Source organism: Odontesthes bonariensis, chromosome 1 (assembly GCF_027942865.1).
Source record: "Odontesthes bonariensis isolate fOdoBon6 chromosome 1, fOdoBon6.hap1, whole genome shotgun sequence".
NCBI classification, from domain to species: domain Eukaryota; kingdom Metazoa; phylum Chordata; class Actinopteri; order Atheriniformes; family Atherinopsidae; genus Odontesthes; species Odontesthes bonariensis.
Window position 1 is genome coordinate 29,591,924 of NC_134506.1, and position 17,669 is coordinate 29,609,592.

Consider the following 17,669-nt stretch of genomic DNA (forward strand, 5'->3'; position numbering starts at 1 on the left):
CTCAGCTACAACAGTCAATTATTGCGTTTTTGTGGCCTTTATCTGGCTCCCCGGCTTTGTCGTCTACGCTCCACGGAGCGAGTTCCTGGTTTTACTTTCCAAATGAAAACGGCCATTTTAGCCCCGTGTAGCCGAAATAGCTCAGTTGGGAGAGCGTCAGACTGAAGATCTGAAGGTCCCTGGTTCAATCCCGGGTTTCGGCAAAGACTACTATGAATTTTGGATGTTTGTCAAAAGGCAACAACAGCCCATGTTAGGAAAGTGAACTGGTAAAAAAGAATTATCTCAAAAAACCTAAAGAAATGAAAACACACGAGACTGGTAGGAAAGTGAATTGGTAAAAAGCAATTATCTCAAAAAACCTGGATTAATGAAAACACACGAGGCTTCTTCCTCAGCTACAACAATCAATTATTGCGCTTTTTTGGCCTTTATCTGGCTCCCCGGCTTTGTCGTCTACGCTCCACGGAGCGAGTTCCTGGTTTTACTTTCCAAATGAAAACGGCCATTTTAGCCCCGTGTAGCCGAAATAGCTCAGTTGGGAGAGCGTCAGACTGAAGATCTGAAGGTCCCTGGTTCAATCCCGGGTTTCGGCAAAGACCACTATGAATTTTGGATGTTTGTCAAAAGGCAACAACAGCCTATGTTAGGAAAGTGAACTGGTAAAAAACAATTATCTCAAAAAACCTAAAGAAATGAAAACACACGAGACTGGTAGGAAAGTGAATTGGTAAAAAGCAATTATCTCAAAAAACCTGGATTAATGAAAACACACGAGGCTTCTTCCTCAGCTACAACAATCAATTATTGCGCTTTTTTGGCCTTTATCTGGCTCCCCGGCTTTGTCGTCTACGCTCCACGGAGCGAGTTCCTGGTTTTACTTTCCAAATGAAAACGGCCATTTTAGCCCCGTGTAGCCGAAATAGCTCAGTTGGGAGAGCGTCAGACTGAAGATCTGAAGGTCCCTGGTTCAATCCCGGGTTTCGGCAAAGACTACTATGAATTGTGGATGTTTGTCAAGAGGGAACAACAGTCTATGTTAGGAAAGTGAACTGCTAAAAACAAGTTATCTCAAAAAACCTAGATCAATGAAAACACACGAGACTGGTAGGAAAGTGAATTGGTAAAAAGCAATTATCTCAAAAAACCTGGATTAATGAAAACACACGAGGCTTCTTCCTCAGCTACAACAATCAATTATTGCGCTTTTGTGGCCTTTATCTGGCTCCCCAGCTTTGTCGTCTACGCTCCACGGAGCGAGTTCCTGGTTTTACTTTCCAAATGAAAACGGCCATTTTAGCCCTTTGTAGCCGAAATAGCTCAGTTGGGAGAGCGTCAGACTGAAGATCTGAAGGTCCCTGATTCAATCCCAGGTTTCGGCAAAGACTACTATCAATTGTGGATGTTTGTCAAAAGGGAACAACAGCCCATGTTAGGAAAGTGAACTGCTCAAAAAGAAGTTATCTCAAAAAACCTAGATTAATGAAAACACACAAGGCTTCTTCCTCAGCTACAACAGTCAATTATTGCGTTTTTGTGGCCTTTATCTGGCTCCCCGGCTTTGTCGTCTACGCTCCACGGAGCGAGTTCCTGGTTTTACTTTCCAAATGAAAACGGCCATTTTAGCCCCGTGTAGCCGAAATAGCTCAGTTGGGAGAGCGTCAGACTGAAGATCTGAAGGTCCCTGGTTCAATCCCGGGTTTCGGCAAAGACTACTATGAATTTTGGATGTTTGTCAAAAGGCAACAACAGCCCATGTTAGGAAAGTGAACTGCTAAAAAAGAATTATCTCAAAAAACCTAAAGAAATGAAAACACACGAGACTGGTAGGAAAGTGAATTGGTAAAAAGAAGTTATCTCAAAAAACCTAGATTAATGAAAACACACAAGGCTTCTTCCTCAGCTACAACAGTCAATTATTGCGTTTTTGTGGCCTTTATCTGGCTCCCCGGCTTTGTCGTCTACGCTCCACGGAGCGAGTTCCTGGTTTTACTTTCCAAATGAAAACGGCCATTTTAGCCCCGTGTAGCCGAAATAGCTCAGTTGGGAGAGCGTCAGACTGAAGATCTGAAGGTCCCTGGTTCAATCCCGGGTTTCGGCAAAGACTACTATGAATTTTGGATGTTTGTCAAAAGGCAACAACAGCCCATGTTAGGAAAGTGAACTGGTAAAAAAGAATTATCTCAAAAAACCTAAAGAAATGAAAACACACGAGACTGGTAGGAAAGTGAATTGGTAAAAAGCAATTATCTCAAAAAACCTGGATTAATGAAAACACACGAGGCTTCTTCCTCAGCTACAACAATCAATTATTGCGCTTTTTTGGCCTTTATCTGGCTCCCCGGCTTTGTCGTCTACGCTCCACGGAGCGAGTTCCTGGTTTTACTTTCCAAATGAAAACGGCCATTTTAGCCCCGTGTAGCCGAAATAGCTCAGTTGGGAGAGCGTCAGACTGAAGATCTGAAGGTCCCTGGTTCAATCCCGGGTTTCGGCAAAGACCACTATGAATTTTGGATGTTTGTCAAAAGGCAACAACAGCCTATGTTAGGAAAGTGAACTGGTAAAAAACAATTATCTCAAAAAACCTAAAGAAATGAAAACACACGAGACTGGTAGGAAAGTGAATTGGTAAAAAGCAATTATCTCAAAAAACCTGGATTAATGAAAACACACGAGGCTTCTTCCTCAGCTACAACAATCAATTATTGCGCTTTTTTGGCCTTTATCTGGCTCCCCGGCTTTGTCGTCTACGCTCCACGGAGCGAGTTCCTGGTTTTACTTTCCAAATGAAAACGGCCATTTTAGCCCCGTGTAGCCGAAATAGCTCAGTTGGGAGAGCGTCAGACTGAAGATCTGAAGGTCCCTGGTTCAATCCCGGGTTTCGGCAAAGACTACTATGAATTGTGGATGTTTGTCAAAAGGGAACAACAGCCCATGTTAGGTCAGTGAAAAAACCTAGATTAATGAAGACTCACGAGACTGGTAGGAAAGTGAATTGGTAAAAAGGAATTATCTCAAAAAACCTGGATTAATGAAAACACACGAGGCTTCTTCCTCAGCTACAACAGTCAATTATTGCGTTTTTGTGGCCTTTATCTGGCTCCCCAGCTTTGTCGTCTACGCTCCATGGAGCGAGTTCCTGGTTTTACTTTCCAAATGAAAACGGCCATTTTAGCCCCGTGTAGCCGAAATAGCTCAGTTGGGAGAGCGTCAGACTGAAGATCTGAAGGTCCCTGGTTCAATCCTGAGTTTCGGCAAAGACTACTATTAATTGTGGATGTTTGTCAAAAGGGAACAACAGCCTATGTTAGGAAAGTGAACTGGTAAAAAAGAATTATCTCAAAAAACCTAGAGTAATGAAAACACACGAGACTGGTAGGAAAGTGAATTGGTAAAAAGGAATTATCTCAAAAAACCTGGATTAATGAAAACACACGAGACTGGTAGGAAAGTGAATTGGTAAAAAGGAATTATCTCAAAAAACCTGGATCAATGAAAACACACAAGGCTTCTTCCTCAGCTACAACAATCAATTATTGTGTTTTTGTGGCCTTTATCTGGCTCCCCAGCTTTGTCGTCTACGCTCCACGGAGCGAGTTCCTGGTTTTACTTTCCAAATGAAAACGGCCATTTTAGCCCCTTGTAGCTGAAATAGCTCAGTTGGGAGAGCGTCAGACTGAAGATCTGAAGGACCCTGGTTCAATCCCGGGTTTCGGCAAAGACTACTATCAATTGTGGATGTTTGTCAAGAGGGAACAACAGTCTATGTTAGGAAAGTGAACTGCTAAAAAGGAGTTATCTCAAAAAACCTAGATTAATGAAAACACACAAGGCTTCTTCCTCAGCTACAACAGTCAATTATTGCGTTTTTGTGGCCTTTATCTGGCTCCCCAGCTTTGTCGTCTACGCTCCACGGAGCGAGTTCCTGGTTTTACTTTCCAAATGAAAACGGCCATTTTAGCCCTTTGTAGCTGAAATAGCTCAGTTGGGAGAGCGTCAGACTGAAGATCTGAAGGTCCCTGATTCAATCCCGGGTTTCGGCAAAGACTACTATTAATTGTGGATGTTTGTCAAAAGGGAACAACAGCCTATGTTAGGAAAGTGAACTGGTAAAAAAGAATTGTCTCAAAAAACCTAGATTAATGAAAACACACAAGACTGGTAGGAAAGTGAACTGCTAAAAAAGAATTATCTCAAAAAACCTAGAGTAATGAAAACACACGAGACTGGTAGGAAAGTGAATTGGTAAAAAGGAATTATCTCAAAAAACCTGGATTAATAAAAACACACGAGGCTTCTTCCTCAGCTACAACAATCAATTATTGTGTTTTTGTGGCCTTTATCTGGCTCCCCAGCTTTGTCGTCTACGCTCCACGGAGCAAGTTCCTGGTTTTACTTTCCAAATGAAAGCTGCCATTTTAGCCCTTTGTAGCCAAAATAGCTCAGTTGGGAGAGCGTCAGACTGAAGATATGAAGGTCCCTGATTCAATCCCAGGTTTCGGCAAAGACTACTATGAATTGTGGATGTTTGTCAAGAGGGAACAACAGTCTATGTTAGGAAAGTGAACTGCTAAAAAGGAGTTATCTCAAAAAACCTGGATTAATGAAAACACACGAGACTGGTAGGAAAGTGAATTGGTAAAAAGGAATTATCTCAAAAAACCTGGATCAATGAAAACACACAAGGCTTCTTCCTCAGCTACAACAATCAATTATTGTGTTTTTGTGGCCTTTATCTGGCTCCCCGGCTTTGTCGTCTACGCTCCACGGAGCGAGTTCCTGGTTTTACTTTCCAAATGAAAACGGCCATTTTAGCCCCGTGTAGCCGAAATAGCTCAGTTGGGAGAGCGTCAGACTGAAGATCTGAAGGTCCGTGGTTCAATCCCGGGTTTCGGCAACGACTACTATGAATTGTGGATGTTTGTCAAAAGGGAACAACAGTCTATGTTAGGAAAGTGAACTGCTAAAAACAAGTTATCTCAAAAAACCTAGATCAATGAAAACACACGAGACTGGTAGGAAAGTGAATTGGTAAAAAGGATTTATCTCCAAAAACCTGGATTAATGAAAACACACGAGGCTTCTTCCTCAGCTACAACAATCAATTATTGTGTTTTTGTGGCCTTTATCTGGCTCCCCAGCTTTGTCGTCTACGCTCCACGGAGCGAGTTCCTGGTTTTACTTTCCAAATGAAAACGGCCATTTTAGCCCCTTGTAGCTGAAATAGCTCAGTTGGGAGAGCGTCAGACTGAAGATCTGAAGGACCCTGGTTCAATCCCGGGTTTCGGCAAAGACTACTATCAATTGTGGATGTTTGTCAAGAGGGAACAACAGCCTATGTTAGGAAAGTGAACTGGTAAGAAAGAATTATCTCAAAAAACCTAGATTAATGAAAACACACAAGACTGGTAGGAAAGTGAACTGCTAAAAAAGAATTATCTCAAAAAACCTAGATCAATGAAAACACACGAGACTGGTAGGAAAGTGAATTGGTAAAAAGGAATTATCTCCAAAAACCTGGATTAATGAAAACACACGAGGCTTCTTCCTCAGCTACAACAATCAATTATTGTGTTTTTGTGGCCTTTATCTGGCTCCCCAGCTTTGTCGTCTACGCTCCACGGAGCGAGTTCCTGGTTTTACTTTCCAAATGAAAACGGCCATTTTAGCCCTTTGTAGCCGAAATAGCTCAGTTGGGAGAGCGTCAGACTGAAGATCTGAAGGTCCCTGGTTCAATCCTGGGTTTCGGCAGAGACTACTATGAATTTTGGATGTTTGTCAAAAGGCAACAACAGCCCATGTTAGGAAAGTGAACTGCTAAAAAGGAGTTATCTCAAAAAACCTGGATTAATGAAAACACACGAGACTGGTAGGAAAGTGAATTGGTAAAAAGGAATTATCTCAAAAAACCTGGATCAATGAAAACACACAAGGCTTCTTCCTCAGCTACAACAATCAATTATTGTGTTTTTGTGGCCTTTATCTGGCTCCCCAGCTTTGTCGTCTACGCTCCACGGAGCGAGTTCCTGGTTTTACTTTCCAAATGAAAACGGCCATTTTAGCCCCTTGTAGCTGAAATAGCTCAGTTGGGAGAGCGTCAGACTGAAGATCTGAAGGACCCTGGTTCAATCCCGGGTTTCGGCAAAGACTACTATCAATTGTGGATGTTTGTCAAGAGGGAACAACAGTCTATGTTAGGAAAGTGAACTGCTAAAAAGGAGTTATCTCAAAAAACCTAGATTAATGAAAACACACAAGGCTTCTTCCTCAGCTACAACAGTCAATTATTGCGTTTTTGTGGCCTTTATCTGGCTCCCCAGCTTTGTCGTCTACGCTCCACGGAGCGAGTTCCTGGTTTTACTTTCCAAATGAAAACGGCCATTTTAGCCCTTTGTAGCTGAAATAGCTCAGTTGGGAGAGCGTCAGACTGAAGATCTGAAGGTCCCTGATTCAATCCCGGGTTTCGGCAAAGACTACTATTAATTGTGGATGTTTGTCAAAAGGGAAATACAGCCTATGTTAGGAAAGTGAACTGGTAAAAAAGAATTGTCTCAAAAAACCTAGAGTAATGAAAACACACGAGACTGGTAGGAAAGTGAATTGGTAAAAAGGAATTATCTCAAAAAACCTGGATTAATAAAAACACACGAGGCTTCTTCCTCAGCTACAACAATCAATTATTGTGTTTTTGTGGCCTTTATCTGGCTCCCCAGCTTTGTCGTCTACGCTCCACGGAGCAAGTTCCTGGTTTTACTTTCCAAATGAAAGCTGCCATTTTAGCCCTTTGTAGCCAAAATAGCTCAGTTGGGAGAGCGTCAGACTGAAGATATGAAGGTCCCTGATTCAATCCCAGGTTTCGGCAAAGACTACTATGAATTGTGGATGTTTGTCAAGAGGGAACAACAGTCTATGTTAGGAAAGTGAACTGCTAAAAAGGAGTTATCTCAAAAAACCTGGATTAATGAAAACACACGAGACTGGTAGGAAAGTGAATTGGTAAAAAGGAATTATCTCAAAAAACCTGGATCAATGAAAACACACAAGGCTTCTTCCTCAGCTACAACAATCAATTATTGTGTTTTTGTGGCCTTTATCTGGCTCCCCGGCTTTGTCGTCTACGCTCCACGGAGCGAGTTCCTGGTTTTACTTTCCAAATGAAAACGGCCATTTTAGCCCCGTGTAGCCGAAATAGCTCAGTTGGGAGAGCGTCAGACTGAAGATCTGAAGGTCCGTGGTTCAATCCCGGGTTTCGGCAACGACTACTATGAATTGTGGATGTTTGTCAAAAGGGAACAACAGCCTATGTTAGGAAAGTGAACTGGTAAAAAAGAATTATCTCAAAAAACCTAGATTAATGAAAACACACAAGACTGGTAGGAAAGTGAACTGCTAAAAAAGAATTATCTCAAAAAACCTAGAGTAATGAAAACACACGAGACTGGTAGGAAAGTGAATTGGTAAAAAGGAATTATCTCAAAAAACCTGGATTAATAAAAACACACGAGGCTTCTTCCTCAGCTAGAACAATCAATTATTGCGTTTTTGTGGTCTTTATCTGGCTCCCCAGCTTTGTCGTCTACGCTCCACGGAGCGAGTTCCTGGCCATTTTAGCCCTTTGTAGCCGAAATAGCTCAGTTGGGAGAGCGTCAGACTGAAGATCTGAAGGTCCCTGGTTCAATCCTGGGTTTCGGCAGAGACTACTATGAATTTTGGATGTTTGTCAAAAGGCAACAACAGCCCATGTTAGGAAAGTGAACTGCTAAAAAGGAGTTATCTCAAAAAACCTGGATTAATGAAAACACACGAGACTGGTAGGAAAGTGAATTGGTAAAAAGGAATTATCTCAAAAAACCTGGATCAATGAAAACACACAAGGCTTCTTCCTCAGCTACAACAATCAATTATTGTGTTTTTGTGGCCTTTATCTGGCTCCCCAGCTTTGTCGTCTACGCTCCACGGAGCGAGTTCCTGGTTTTACTTTCCAAATGAAAACGGCCATTTTAGCCCCGTGTAGCCGAAATAGCTCAGTTGGGAGAGCGTCAGACTGAAGATCTGAAGGTCCGTGGTTCAATCCCGGGTTTCGGCAACGACTACTATGAATTGTGGATGTTTGTCAAAAGGGAACAACAGCCTATGTTAGGAAAGTGAACTGGTAAAAAAGAATTATCTCAAAAAAACCTAGATTAATGAAAACACACAAGACTGGTAGGAAAGTGAACTGCTAAAAAAGAATTATCTCAAAAAACCTAGAGTAATGAAAACACACGAGACTGGTAGGAAAGTGAATTGGTAAAAAGGAATTATCTCAAAAAACCTGGATTAATAAAAACACACGAGGCTTCTTCCTCAGCTAGAACAATCAATTATTGCGTTTTTGTGGTCTTTATCTGGCTCCCCAGCTTTGTCGTCTACGCTCCACGGAGCGAGTTCCTGGTTTTACTTTCCAAATGAAAACGGCCATTTTAGCCCCGTGTAGCCGAAATAGCGGTAGCGGGGGACCGAGCGTCTGTATAATCTCCTCCAATCACGTTGGCCCATTTCCATCTTTCTCCATCTTTGCCGTCAGCCAATCACAGTGGTCCTTGTCCAACATTGCTGGGACGGACCAATCGCGGTCCACCATTTCCATCTTTGCTGTCAGCCAATCACAGTAGTCCTTCTCCAACATTGCTGGGACGGACCAATCGCAGCCCAGAAGTTCCATCTTTCTGACAGCCAATCACGATGCCGCTTCTCCAAAAATTCATCCCGCCGAACTTCAAATGTCTTTACCGAAAGCTGTGGAAAAAGGTAAATATATCGCTAATATCATTGTATTCTGTCAACTATCTAACTTGGTCGGTGTGAAATATGTATTATAGAGAGAAAAAAATAAATAAAAAAATACGATAACAGAAACGACTGCCGTTGCCTCCCCAGACGTTAACATTAAATTGATTTTTCATTCGCCGCCAAAAGGAAACACACTCGTTATAATACTCAGACACTCGTTATAATATTGTATTAAGTTAGCTAGGTAGCTAGGCAAATATTAATGATATATTAAAAAGAGAAATTACGGTTAAAAAGAAACGACGTTGACGTCGCATCGCCGTCGACGTGTCCAAACGTGACTTTTAGAGCCATTTTGTTTTGGCTTTTCAGTATCGTCTCCATCATCGTCACATACTGTTGCAGTCACCGTTGTGAAACTTATTTTGACCACTTTTGGACTTTTTCTATGTGCGAGTTTCCTCCAAGAGCAACGACTAACGGTAATGCTGGCCCCCTCCCCGGTTACCGGCATCGGTATAACGTATAACGAACGTATTCGTAACGTATAGCAGTATGTTAAACCTGTATAGTATTCATTTCTATTGTCACAAAAGTCTTGACTATGCACTGCTACCAGTTGATAATAAGCTACAGTACGAATTAAATCTGTCTACTGGTAGTATTCACTTCACCAAAGTCTTCAATATGCACTGCTTCTATTAGTACTAGTTGATAATAAGCTACGGTATGATGAATGAAATCTGTGTAGTATTCACTTCTGTTGTAATAAATATATAATATGTAGACTACTGCTCTTTGTTAATAATTAGCTGTGTGCTTGTGTGACTGTAAGAACTTGTGTGTGTGCATAAATATATGTATATTAGTAAGTTAAAAATATTGCACATTGTTCATATTTATGAATAAATATTAGCCGTTTTGGTATAAATATTCTTTCCCTGTTAATGGCAGATGGCTTGCAAACAAAAAAAGCACAGGGCCATGGGAGAGGAGGAGTGGATACGCCGCCTTCGTAGATTTGCTGCCTCAGGCGTTTGGCCCTCTGAGGCAGGAAACAGACCAGCACCTCGGCAGAAAAAGTGGCATGATCTGTATCTGAAGGTAAACCTGGACAGAGTGATATGTGTATCATATTAAATGTAAAGCTATGACATATTTAAACGGAACACCTTCTTATTCGCTGTCAAACATTAATACAGATTGAGAAATGCCCAATGCAGACGAGGGGACAAATGTCACTGTTTGGAGGTGCACAGAGCTGTAACTGTGGTTTCCATGCAAAGAAGGTATCAGAAGTTTCTCATATAATTATGACGTGCTGGTGTTGAATTCTGTAGTATTACAATTTTTTCATCTTCTCTGTGAACCTGTAGCCTTCCAGTTCGCTCCCTGACTCAGGACCCTCATGTACAGTGGCACAGCAGCCAGGGCCTTCATCTGCTGGACCTTCATGCACGGTGGCACAGCAGCCAGGGCCTTCATCTGCTGGACCTTCATGTACGGTGGCACAGCAGCCAGGGCCTTCATCTGCTGGACCTTCATGTACGGTGGCACAGCAGCCAGGGCTGTCATCTGCTGGGACCGTACAGTCAGGACCCTCACCTGCTGGTGAACCTAGAAGGCCCCTTTTGACTTTGGCATCAGTAAGTAATGAGGATTTACTTATGCTGATATTTATCTTGATGTTATTAATATACTCAACTATAAAAAATGTACAAAGCCCCAGTGAAGGTCATTTTTTTCTTTTTGTCAGTTTACAAAGCCACGGTTTGGTGGCTCTCATGGTGCCATGTTGAAGCCAAACCTAAGTTCGGCTGGGAAGCGTTCATCTAAGGTAATGTAAAGAGAATGATACATAGACTGACTTTGATTTTAAAAAACATACACTGTTATTGTTTTCATGTAGCAGTAACTATAGTGGGACTTTCATGCATCCGTTTCATGTTGAAATGATCTGGTTTTATTGACTGCTATACCAATAATGGATAGATTCATTCATTCATTCGTTATCATCTAAGGTTATCCTATATTGTGAACTGTGCCTTTATTCCCTCAGACCTCTGACATATCCAGCCTCATCATCAGCCCACCCAAAAGAACATTGTCACCGCCTGGCCGCAGTTCCAAGTTGTTCCTGCAAACTGTCTCTCCTCTGTCTCTTCCTCCCTCTCCTGTTCCTGTATCACCAGCTCCTTCCATTCTGCCCTCCACTGCTACAGTTGTAAGAAGATATTCTACTACACTTGAAACAGGAACTGCTCTTAAGTAGATTGTTATCATATCTATGTATTTACCTTATTTTATTTTATTTTATTTTTCATAAAATAGGAAGTGTCATCTGCCACCTCCTCCTGTGTATCCTCTGGAACCCCCTCTGCTCCTCTCACCTCGCCATTTCCTGAAAATATGGAGATTCCACACGTTTCAGATGCTGCCTGGCTGCCCACAAAGCTGCTGAAGACAATACCACCGCAAGACCAGAAGTGGATTTCAGCAGCCCTGTGGAAGAACCAGCGTCTGCGCACAGACCTAAAACTGTGGTATGATCCACCAGAGCCGTCCCTTATTTATCATCAAGTCCCCACTCCAGAGCGCTTTTTCCATCACCGGCTTCTCTTGTGGATGCCATACCATCTGTGGAAGGTCAGGCTGTCCTGTCCTGCTTGTGGCACACAGCTCACAAGCTATGGAGCTCACAAGAGAGCCCGACACATTCTGGATGTGGACAGGTATTACCTGATGATCACCGAGACTCTCTGGTGCAGTTCAGCTGGTTGCAAGACAACATATCTTTCCTCCAGCAAGACAGTCTTGGACCAGCTGGACTTGGCTCACAGGCTGGAGTTCAGATTGATTCTGACTCGAAAGTAAGTATACGTAGATAATTTTGCCTTAGTTTGTTATCAAGAAATTAGAAGGTTTTGATGTTTGTCTCATTCGGTCTCTCGTTTCCTTTGTTTTATACAGATTCGCTTGTGATGTGCGGGTGATCCGTTTCCTGAGGGAGAGGGCCCTTGGAAACAGTCCCACCCGCTTGGTCAGACAGCTGAGGGAGAACCACAGCGAGGAATGGCTTAAGCGCCTCTGCCGTTACCTTGGAGCTTGCTCTGACTTTGCTGCCAGGCCAAGCCTTTTTCCCGTAACATTCCAGGATCCCCCTGAGCCTGTGGATGTTCCATCGCACCGATGGATGCTGGCTGTGTATGGGCGGGACATTTTGTGCAGGCTGGACCACATCAAAGCCAGCATAACGTCCACCTTTGGCAGTATCCTAAAAATGGACTCCACAAAGAAGGTAAGTATTTTAACTGCTAATGCTGTGAAATTCAGTAAATACATGTAAAATAAATACATAATTATAACCCTGATGTTCAGATACAAATTCAACAATTTATTTAGGCATTCACTGTGTTTTCTGTGCTATTGCAGATCACCAAGAAGCTCTCAGGCACTGCTAAGGGGACAGCCTTGTGGCTTACTTCTGTAAGCAATGAGAGAGGGCAAATCCTGATCAGTGTCCTGTCTGCTCAGGAGGGTCCTGCCCTGGACAGAATGGCAACTGGCCTCATCTCCAGGTACAGTAATGCCGGAGTGGCTCCACCTCAGCTGCTGTACGTCGATTGTGACTGTTGTCGGGAGGGCAGAGGACAGACCAAACTGAAGGAGAGATTTGGTGGGTGGCCAGACCTCATAATCAAGCTGGACATTTACCATTTTATGCGCCGACTGGCATCAGGGTGTACAAAGGATGCTCATCCTTTGTACCCTGTCTTCATGGCGAAGCTGTCGAGCTGCATCTTCGAGTGGGACAGAGGAGATGTTGCCTTGCTGCGTCAGGCCAAGCGGGAGCAGCTGAGACAGGAAGGCATCCCTGGCATCACTGACACTCTCGTCGATCAGCGCATCAGCAAAGACGAGCTGGCACTGCACTGCAGGAGGCAGACAAGAGGAGAGCGGCAGACATTGGGGATGATTGAGCAGCTCCTCAATGAACTGATGGGGGCAAAGGGCAGGGATTTTCTTGGTGTCCCTCTTTTGGACCACGAAAGGATGCAGCACATCTGGCAAGTCCAACAGAGGCACGTGAAGTGCATACAGGACGAACCAGGTGTGCTGCTTTACACCAAGACTGGTACCACCACCAAGGCAGGCATTGTCCTGCCAAACTACAGGTGTGCCAGAGGGTCCACATCGTTGGAATCCTTTCACCTCCATGTGAACAGGTTCATTCCAGGTCAGTATGAATCATTATTCATCAGTAAGATTCTTTAACATCGCAATTCTGTTGTTTGTCATTACCATTACCCTGGAAACAGTGGCACAATTAATAATTTTCAGATGACCAAACACAACAAATAAATGTATCATCGTGTTTACCTTTCTACTATCTTAAGGAACGAGTGCCAACAGTTTAAATTTCCAGCTGTACCTCCTGGAAGGACTGAACAGGTGGAACCAGGACCGAGAAGCTGCATCTCTAGCAGTCAAGCCTGCCCCCCTGCTGAGTTATTCTGGAGACCTTGTTCACTGCGTCAACACCCTCAGTGTCAAGGTCTTTGGAAGGCACCTTGTCCCGTCCTTTCAGCCACCTGCTGTTTACACTGGTAAGTTTAAGCTTTTCATCCTGATGAAGCTATTTGCTATATTTACTATATATTCATCTTTTTAATGCATTTTCTGAAAGTGAATTTTCCACCCTCTATTGTTCTCTCACCTGTCCCAGGTGAGCTTCTTGGCATGGACTACCTGTACAGCCAGACCGGAAAGGCCTTGCAGGATGTACATCCTGACTCAGAGGAAACTGAGGCCCTGCTGGAAGATGTAGGCACTGAGGAGGAGCTGGAAGATGAGGGGTTTGAAGAAAGTGGGTTAGACCCCACCGTAGAGCTGCTGGACCTGTCTGATCCAGCCCCTGTCACCACCAGCTCGACTCCAACTCCCACCTCTCTCCAGCCCTCCCCTAGTCCGGCTGTTTCCACCTTGACAGCACCTGAGCAACAACTGGTAATAATTATAGAATTATAATTATAGTAAATAAATACATACTAATAAAGTAATTATGCAAAAAGATGAAGTCCAATTGAATGCATTTTTATAATCACCTTTTTGTATTACATTTTACAGCCTGTGCATGAGTCCACACTCTCTGATCCATCAGCTACCTGCTCTGCTCCTGCTCTCCACACTTCCACCAGCCTCCCAGCAAGTACGCCTGCCGAACTGTCACAGCTGGTAAGTGTTCTTATTATGTGACATATCATTTGTTGCACTTGTAATATGATGTAATATGTTTTTTCTTATTTTTTATTTCTATTTTTTTTTTCAGCTGTCCTCTGGCCAGTCAGCCACTATCACCAGTGCAGCCTCTGCCCTTCCTCTCTCCACCGCCTTCAGAATGACTACCTCTGCTGCTGCAGCTGCAGCTACAGCTGGGTCAAAAATGGCCACCGCCACCCCAGCAGCCCCTGAGAAACAACTGGTTAGTCTTTTTGCATCAAAAAGGTGTCAGTGGTCTTAATGTCCTGCTTGTCAATGTATTATATATCACTGATATTAATAATTGTCTTATTACATTTAACAGATTGAGCACATCCTGTCCTCTGGACCAACAGCTGTCACCTCCAGAACAGCCTCTGCCCCCCCCCTTAACATCCAACCAGCCACTCTCCCCACAGCAACTGTTGGTCCCTCTGGGGCACATACCTTGGCTCCAGCAGCACCTGTGGAACAGGCGGTAAGTCTTAGTTCAGTGAAGTTCATTAAGACTTAATTTAATAATCACCAATGTTCTTCTAATCAGACATATGGATATGGATCAGTGTTTTTGTGTTACCTTGACATGTTTTGACTGCATCTGATGTCTTCCTCAGAAGAGTCACCTGATGTTGCTGTGATGTGTCACACCAGCTGATGTTACACAGAAAATCAGCTGAGAAGACACATCACAGCAACATCAGGTGACTCTTCTGAGGAAGACATCAGATGCAGTCAAAACATGTCAAGGTAACACAAAAACACTGATCCATATCCATATGTCTGATTAGAAGAACATCCTACAGTAGTTGGTAAGTGTTTTGTGACTGTTGGACTGTGACAGCTGTACTTTTCTAGTTGTGTTATTGTGTTTTAATTTTGATGTATACTCCTACCTCTTTTCCAGGCTGTTGATGAGCGTGGCATCCCAGGGATGGACAGAGTGGATAGCCTGGCAGAATATTTGGTGGGTCTGAGGACAGAAACTGGTCAAACAATGAGCAATCAGCAGGCCAGTACAATAGTAGCACTGTGGCAGAACCTTCTGCCGTACGACCAGCAACGGGTGGCATATGCTGCACGTCATCAGGTGCGCCTTACCACAGGACGTTTCAGGTGCTCTAAAAAGAGACCTGAATTTACACCTGGTGTGGAGAGCACAACACGCTGCGTTTTAGCATCCTCAGGATCTCCTGCCCAGTGGCCAGACTGTAGTCGCCTTGTAGAGTCCATATGTGTCAAGCTGTGTAACATTCACAAGAGCCCCAAAAAACAGGGCACTTCCAGCCTGACAAGATGGACTTTGATTTTGACTGACTACAGCAAGATCAGGCAGCTGGTTCTGGGGAATGCCACAGTGATGCAGAGCACTACTCTGCAGTTGTTTGATATTAATCAAACAACACTGACTCAGTGGCACAATAAGAGACTGAAGAGGCAGGACAGTGGCATTCTGCTGCAAGGGGTCAACCTGCCTGACTCTGTCCCCATTGCTGCGAGGCCTCTGCCACTTGCGCAAGTGCGCCCTCCTGCTGTACCTCCACGGCCTGGTCCCCACCATCAGTACCACTTGCCCCGCAGTACAGTTGGACAGGCAGTGGATAAGCGGAGGTCAGCAGCTCAAAGGCAGTTATTCATTCAGCCACCACCTCCAGCTCCTGTTCTTTCAAACGCCAGCCCATTCTTTGTGCCAGTTGCGTTTGTTGCTGGAAACAAACAGATTGTGCCGTCTGGCCCCCTGCCCTCACCACCGCCGACCCGGAGAGCTTACACCCGAACGGTTGAAAAAAACAAATGCCGTCAGTGCCACCTGCCGCGCATAAAGGAAAATGGTCATGGGCAGTATTATGGGAGTATATACTGTCCCAAAAATAACAGAATGCCACTGGAAGAATGGATGGAGGAGATGAGGAGAAAGAGGGAAGAAAAAAAAATGGTGTGACATTCTTTGTCAATATGTATATAATATAATGTAAATAGTTTCAAAAGAAAAGAAATGTCTTCATTTACTCCTGTTCTAATTTTTCTAACTTCTTTTATTTTCTTCTTTTGTTAATATATTGTATTTATTTTACTTATACTTACTCTTTGGATCGGACTTGTTTGTCCAACACATCCCACGATTGGATTGAGATCTAGGAAATTTGGGGCCTTTCTATGTGGGGGCTGTTTATTCTTTGCATGTCTGCAGGGGCTTCCTCCCACAGTCTAAAGACATGCACTTAATAGATGACTAAAATGTTCATGTGAATAGTTGTTTGTCTCAGTGTACCCTGTGATGAGCTGTCTTGTCCAGAGTGTAACCAGCCACTCGCCTTAAGTCAGCTGGGACAGGCTCCAGCTCCAAAATGGCTGGTTGGATGTAATTTGGAGGCCATGTCAACACCTTTAACTTGTTGTGTTCCTCAAACTGTTCTTGAATCATTCATGGCAGGGCGTATTATCCTGCTGCATCCCACTGCCTCTGCTGGGGGTGCATCCTGGTGCTTGCCTATATTTTTTCTGCGTCAAACACGTCAACTTTGAGGTTCACTGGCGGCCTAATATATGCACCTTTTATGAGGCAATCTGTTAATTACTTCACCTGTCAGTGGCCAGGCTGATCGGTGTATCTAAAAAATCTGTTCTAATTTTTTTAAAATTTATTTTCTTCTTCTGTTAATTTATTGTATTTATTTTACTTATTTTGTTTTGGTTATTTATCTTTTTTTATTCTATTTTAAATTGTTTCTTGTTCTAAATTTTCTAAGTTTAAATATTTTCCATTTTTGTTTATTTATTGTATTTATTTTATTTTGGTATTTATCATTTATTTATTCTATTTCAAGTTGTTACTATTGTTCTAATATTTCCTAAATTTAAACATTTTATATATTGCTTTTATTTTATTTAGGTTATTTATCTTTTTTTTCTACTTTTAATTGTTTAATTTATTCCTGTTTTTATTGCTTCAGGTTTTCTGGTTTAATTTCACACACTTGTTTGTGAGTGTTTGTGTGTGTGAAATTAGTAATAAATTTGTTACATTTCAGTGAGTGTCTTCAGTTTTTTCTGCAAACATGCAAACTCATTCATAGAAGACGATTGTTGCAGTACTTAATTCAGAAATCACTTTAAAAGTACATTTAGTTACATTTGATCACACTTGGTAGTAGTTTGTGTTACAGGCGTCATGTTCCAATGGTGGAATCGAACCAGCGACCTTTGGATCAAGAGCCTCCTATGCTATTGTACAGTAAAGTGTCATGTTTGGTTAGTTTTCTCAAATGAATAGACCAGAATATGTGTTCTTTTACTTGTGATGGACAGCAGAGACACAAATAACTACAAGTTCCTTTCATTTTTTCTCATTTTCTCAAAATTTCCTCTCTTTTCCTTCATTTTTTTCCTTCTCCCTTCTTCCCCCTTCTTCCCCCTCTTTCCTTCTTCTTCCCCCCCCCAAACAGACTATTGTTCCCCAGCTTTAGCTCAGTTGGGAGAGCGTCAGACTGAAGATCTGAAGGTCCCTGGTTAAATCCTGGGTTTCGGCAGAGACTACTATGAATTTTGGATGTTTGTCAAAAGGCAACAACAGCCCATGTTAGGAAAGTGAACTGCTAAAAAGGAGTTATCTCAAAAAACCTGGATTAATGAAAACACAC

General features: G+C 42.9%; 1 protein-coding gene and 7 non-coding genes across 8 annotated transcripts; all 8 read left to right on the forward strand.

Annotated features, from left to right (window-relative positions):
* The first annotated feature begins 130 nt into the window (after positions 1-130).
* trnaf-gaa (transfer RNA phenylalanine (anticodon GAA)) lies at positions 131-203 on the forward strand. The gene has a single exon. It is a non-coding gene; the product is annotated as a tRNA-Phe (tRNA).
* Positions 204-523: 320 nt separating this feature from the next.
* trnaf-gaa (transfer RNA phenylalanine (anticodon GAA)) lies at positions 524-596 on the forward strand. Its single transcript has one exon. It is a non-coding gene; the product is annotated as a tRNA-Phe (tRNA).
* Positions 597-916: 320 nt separating this feature from the next.
* trnaf-gaa (transfer RNA phenylalanine (anticodon GAA)) lies at positions 917-989 on the forward strand. The gene has a single exon. It is a non-coding gene; the product is annotated as a tRNA-Phe (tRNA).
* A 646-nt stretch (positions 990-1,635) lies between these two features.
* Positions 1,636-1,708, forward strand: trnaf-gaa (transfer RNA phenylalanine (anticodon GAA)). Its single transcript has one exon. It is a non-coding gene; the product is annotated as a tRNA-Phe (tRNA).
* Positions 1,709-2,028: 320 nt separating this feature from the next.
* trnaf-gaa (transfer RNA phenylalanine (anticodon GAA)) lies at positions 2,029-2,101 on the forward strand. Its single transcript has one exon. It is a non-coding gene; the product is annotated as a tRNA-Phe (tRNA).
* Positions 2,102-2,421: 320 nt separating this feature from the next.
* On the forward strand, positions 2,422-2,494 carry trnaf-gaa (transfer RNA phenylalanine (anticodon GAA)). Its single transcript has one exon. It is a non-coding gene; the product is annotated as a tRNA-Phe (tRNA).
* A 320-nt stretch (positions 2,495-2,814) lies between these two features.
* trnaf-gaa (transfer RNA phenylalanine (anticodon GAA)) lies at positions 2,815-2,887 on the forward strand. The gene has a single exon. It is a non-coding gene; the product is annotated as a tRNA-Phe (tRNA).
* Positions 2,888-10,929: 8,042 nt separating this feature from the next.
* LOC142378708 (uncharacterized) lies at positions 10,930-16,890 on the forward strand. The gene is made up of 10 exons (XM_075463534.1): positions 10,930-10,996; positions 11,104-11,642; positions 11,743-12,070; positions 12,205-13,009; positions 13,170-13,379; positions 13,499-13,779; positions 13,900-14,007; positions 14,102-14,254; positions 14,357-14,509; positions 14,936-16,890. The coding sequence occupies exons 2-10, from the start codon at positions 11,182-11,184 to the stop codon at positions 15,968-15,970; spliced, it is 3,534 nt and encodes a 1,177-aa protein (XP_075319649.1). The 5' UTR covers positions 10,930-10,996; positions 11,104-11,181; the 3' UTR covers positions 15,971-16,890.
* Positions 16,891-17,669: the final 779 nt, after the last annotated feature.

What these genes read in the sequence shown, in the direction of transcription:
- LOC142378708 (XM_075463534.1), top strand. Translation starts at nt 11,182, where the DNA reads ATGGAGATTCCACACGTTTCAGATGCTGCCTGGCTGCCCACAAAGCTG. An exon ending in AGATTGATTCTGACTCGAAA is followed by an intron (nt 11,643 to 11,742) that starts GTAAGTATACGT and finishes TGTTTTATACAG; the next exon opens with ATTCGCTTGTGATGTGCGGG. An exon ending in TGTGAACAGGTTCATTCCAG is followed by an intron (nt 13,010 to 13,169) that starts GTCAGTATGAAT and finishes TACTATCTTAAG; the next exon opens with GAACGAGTGCCAACAGTTTA.